This window comes from Vigna unguiculata, chromosome 1 (assembly GCF_004118075.2).
Source record: "Vigna unguiculata cultivar IT97K-499-35 chromosome 1, ASM411807v1, whole genome shotgun sequence".
In the NCBI taxonomy this organism is placed as follows: Eukaryota; Viridiplantae; Streptophyta; class Magnoliopsida; order Fabales; family Fabaceae; genus Vigna; species Vigna unguiculata.
Window position 1 is genome coordinate 14,832,665 of NC_040279.1, and position 4,510 is coordinate 14,837,174.

At 33.1% G+C, this 4,510-nt stretch overlaps 1 protein-coding gene across 1 annotated transcript; it reads left to right on the forward strand.

Annotated features, from left to right (window-relative positions):
* The first annotated feature begins 286 nt into the window (after nucleotides 1–286).
* Nucleotides 287–3,512, forward strand: LOC114188614. Its single transcript, XM_028077186.1, has 4 exons — nucleotides 287–716; nucleotides 811–2,188; nucleotides 2,641–2,746; nucleotides 2,814–3,512. The coding sequence occupies exons 1-4, from the start codon at nucleotides 287–289 to the stop codon at nucleotides 3,510–3,512; spliced, it is 2,613 nt and encodes an 870-aa protein (XP_027932987.1).
* The last annotated feature ends 998 nt before the right edge of the window (nucleotides 3,513–4,510 follow it).

Consider the following 4,510-nt stretch of genomic DNA (forward strand, 5'->3'; position numbering starts at 1 on the left):
CACCCCCGAACCATTGCATAACAAACATGATTGAAAAATAGAGGAATTTCCCTCTTCCTTGTCCTAGATGATGAATTTAAGTGGATTAGACTATAAGGTGTCCCTGTCCTAGATGTCACTATAATAAATAGGAAACCAGAGACGTTTTGTTTGACCACTTAATTTGCAAGCAGTTTCCAAAAAATTACAAGTTTGGATTTGGCATGGAAAAACATATGACACAATGCAATCAAGAGACACAAATGTAGTAAATGTGCCATCACAAAATGAAAATCTAGTGATAGACATGATAAATGATGTATTTGGGATGAATAAAAATGATGATGTGGATTATGATGCATATGAAGGACCTTCCGAATTTGTAGAAACCATGCCAAATGAAGAATATATTGAGTTGCTCAGAGATTGTAACCAAGAGTTGTATGAAGGATGTCAAAAGTATTCAAAGTTGTCTTTTCTATTAAGGTTGTATCATATAAAATGTTTGTGTGGTATGACTAATAAGGCTATGACGATGATTTTAGAGTTATTGACAGACGCATTTGAGTATGCAAAATTTCCTAGTTCATTTTATGAGGCAAAGAAGGTGATACAAAAGCTTGGTCTTAATTGTACCAAGATAGATGTTTGCCCAAAAAACTTCATGTTGTATTGGGGAGAAGATGAAAAATTGGAGAATTACAAATATTGTAAGAAATCTAGATGGAAGAAAAAAGGTACAAGTGGAAAAAAAGAAACTACCAGTAAAGGTATTACGTTACTTTCCCTTGAAACCAAGGTTACAAAGATTATTCATGTCTCCAAAAACAGAAAAGTCCATGAGATGGCATATTTTAAACAATAACCCAGATGGATTGTTGAGACATCCAAGAGATGGTAAAGCATGGAAGAGTTTTGATCAACTTCACTCTGAATTTGCTCTAGAACCTAGAAATGTTCACCTTGGGCTTGCAATAGATGGCTTCAATCCTTATCGAACCATGAATAATAGTCATAGTATATGGCCAGTGATTTTAATTCCATACAACAGACCTCCTTGGGAGTGCATGAAACAATCATCTCTTATTCTTTCTATGATAATTCCAGGAAAAAAAATGTCAGGAAACAAGATAGATGTGTACTTACAACCTTTAGTGAAAGAGTTGAATGAGCTATGGACAGAAGGAGTTGAAACATATGATTCTTTTTCAAACGAAGTGTTTGTAATGCGAGCGTCTCTCATGTGGACAATTAGTGATTTTCCTGGACTTTGTACTCTATCTGGGTGGAATACTTATACTGGTTATGCTTGTCCAACTTGTAATTATGACGTTTTTCCTTGTCGATTAAGATGTAGTAACAAGTGGTGTTTCATGGGTCATCGACGCTTTTTAGAGAGAAGCCATAAATTTAGATTGATGAAAAAGCAATTTGATGGCACAATTGAAGAAAGAGGTGCTACAAAATTATTATCGGGGTTAGAAATTTTGAAACAACTTGATGCCATAACATTTCATAGCAATCTTGAGTCAAGTAGTAGAGGAAACCAATGGAGAACAAAAGGCATATTCTTTAATCTTCCTTATTGGAAGGACAATCTTTTACGTCATAACCTTGATGTTATGCATCTTGAGAAGAATGTGTGTGATAATGTGTTGTATACAATGCTCAATGATGAAAAATCAAAAGATCATCTTCAAGCTCGTCAAGATCTAAAAGATATGGGGACAAAAGAAGACCTTTGGCCGGATGAAAGTGGAAAATACATTCCTTTGTTATTTACAATGACAAGAGAACAAAGAAAGATATTTCTCAATACATTAAAGAATGTGAAGATGCCAAATGGTTATTCAAGTAACATATCTTGTTGTGTTGATGATGAAAACTATAGGATATTTGGCCTTAAGAGTCATGATTCTCACATCCTCATGCAACATTTACTTCCAATAGCTATTCGAAATGTTTTGCCTCACCATGTGACTACAGTGTTGGTAGAGTTTTCTTCATTTTTCAAGGAGTTATGTTGTAAAAGATTGAATATCTCAGATCTTGACAAGTTACAACATCAAATTGTGCTTACTCTTTGCCATTTGGAAATTCTTTTACCTCCATCATTCTTCACTGTGATGGTCCATTTAACTTGTCATCTTGTTGAAGAAGTGAAATTGGGAGGACCAGTCTACTATCATTGGATGTATCCAATTGAAAGGTAAATACATGTAGTTATGTTTAACATATTTATTTTGATTAAAATATTGGTTAAATTATTGTTTTTTTTTGTAGAATGTTAGGACATTTGAAGTCCTTTGTACGAAATAGAGCACAACCTGAAGCATCTATAAGTGAAAGTTATTTAGCTGAAGAGACTCTCACTTTTTACTCATTGTATGAAGAAGTTGAATCAAGGTTGAATAGAAGTCGACGTGTTGATGATCGTCCTAATGAAAGTGAACATCTTCAAATTATTTATCCTCAAATAGGCAAATCAGTGGGAAGTTCATCAACTTTGACTCTTACACCATTAGAGAAAATACAAGCACATCGATATTTGTTACTAAATTGTTCAAAAGTTCAACCCTATGTTGAGTAAGTATTTAGATATCTTGTATGTGGTGATTAGTTTCCATGAATTCAATTTAACATGATATTCTCTTATGGCAGTGAATTCAAAATATTCACTAAGAGAAAGACAAGAAATCGAAGACTTTCAAATGCAGAGTTAGAAAAGATAGTTAGTAAAGAATTTGCAAATTGGTTTCATCAAAGGGTAAGTTTAAATATATACTAGTGTAATTTATGATTTAGTTTTATGACTAATATGATTTTTGATATAGGTTACAAATCCAGACAATACATATGTAATTCTAGATGAATTAAAGTATCTAGCAAGAGGCCCAATGCCAATTGCAAAAAGATATTTTGCATATAATACCAATGGGTACAAGTTTAGAACAGTAAGGCGGGATGAAGGTTTACAAACACAAAATAACGGAGTTTTTCTAACTTCAAACACAACATGTGTTACAAGCAATAATGATGAAAATTTGAGGCTAACGAATTTGCCATACTATGGGAAGTTAGAAGACATAATTGAGCTTAACTATTATGGTTTTCTTAGAGTTGTCCTCTTTAGATGCAAATGGGCTGATACTACACATTCTAGAGGATTTAGAAAGGATGCTTGGAAATTCACTTTGGTAAACTTTTCTCAATCTATTCATATGGGTGAACTTGAAGAGCATAACCCATATATTGAAGCTTCACAAGCACAAATGGTGTATTATGTTGATGATGAGGTAAATAAGGGAATGGAGGTTGTAGTCCACATGATGCCAAGGAATTTGTATGATATGGGAGACATTGATGAAGATATTATATTTGAAAGTGAGTCATACCATGAGCAAGATTTGAATAATTTATTTACAAGTGAAACTGAGGCAATAACATTGGCAAGGGATGATATAGATAATGAATTTGTTATTACAACTCATGTTGAAACCTTCCTTCAAGGAGATACAAGTATGTTTGAATAATTAGTAAAAGTATCATGGTAAGTTATTTCTCTTCTTTTGTTGTTTAGGTTCTTAAATTGGTACCTTTTCTTTCTTTCTTTTTTCTTTTCATTATATATTTTAATCAACTATAATTTTGGGAATTTGAAAGCGTTTAGGGTATTCGTTATACAATAGTGACTATGAAATAGATTACTTTTGTTTTTTTTATGCTACTGAAATTTGAAAGGTGATTTATTTAACTTGTCATGAATATTTGATGAATTTCTAACTTGGTTGGGCACTTTATAGAGAGCCTTTTTTCTTTTATTGGTGGTTGTGATTGAATATTATGACATGGCATATGCTGAAAAATAGATTATTTTTTCATAGAATCGTGTATTGTTGCTTAATCTGATCATGTTAAACTAACCAAACTGCAAACAAGCTATACTGATTGACTCTGTTTGAACAAAATGACAGAAATCCTTTGCTACTTTATTATAATTTCTCTTCTTCATCTTCATTTGCAGTACTTTAGAATTGTACTCTAGTTTAAATAATCATGGCTCCTAAAACCAAACGTCTTAAAAAAACTGCATCTACTCAAGAACCACTTGTTCCTCCTCTTGTGTGTCCTATACCTCCACAACCATATATTGCTCCACCTATACCTCCTACTCAGCAACCACATATTCCTTCTATGTCGACCCATCCATGTGTTCCTCCTCTTATGGATCCTACTCCACATCCACATATTCCTCCTCCTATGGCTCCTACCTCACATCCATATGTTCCACCTCTAGTGGATACTACTCAACAACCACATGCAGGACGTGAGTCGAGTAGAGTATGGACTGTACATGTTATAGGTAATTTTAAGTTTTATTCTACTTATAAATAAGAATTTATAATTTTTTTTTAAATTTCTTACTAATTATGTCTCCATTTGATAGATGAGCAGGGAAATACAAAAAAAAAATTAGTTGACGAAGCCAGGTGTATTTGAGATGCCTCGTGGTGAACGTATAATTGTGCCA

What these genes read in the sequence shown, in the direction of transcription:
- LOC114188614 (XM_028077186.1), top strand. Translation starts at nt 287, where the DNA reads ATGATAAATGATGTATTTGGGATGAATAAAAATGATGATGTGGATTAT. An exon ending in ATCTAGATGGAAGAAAAAAG is followed by an intron (nt 717 to 810) that starts GTACAAGTGGAA and finishes CTCCAAAAACAG; the next exon opens with AAAAGTCCATGAGATGGCAT. An exon ending in TGGATGTATCCAATTGAAAG is followed by an intron (nt 2,189 to 2,640) that starts GTAAATACATGT and finishes CTCTTATGGCAG; the next exon opens with TGAATTCAAAATATTCACTA.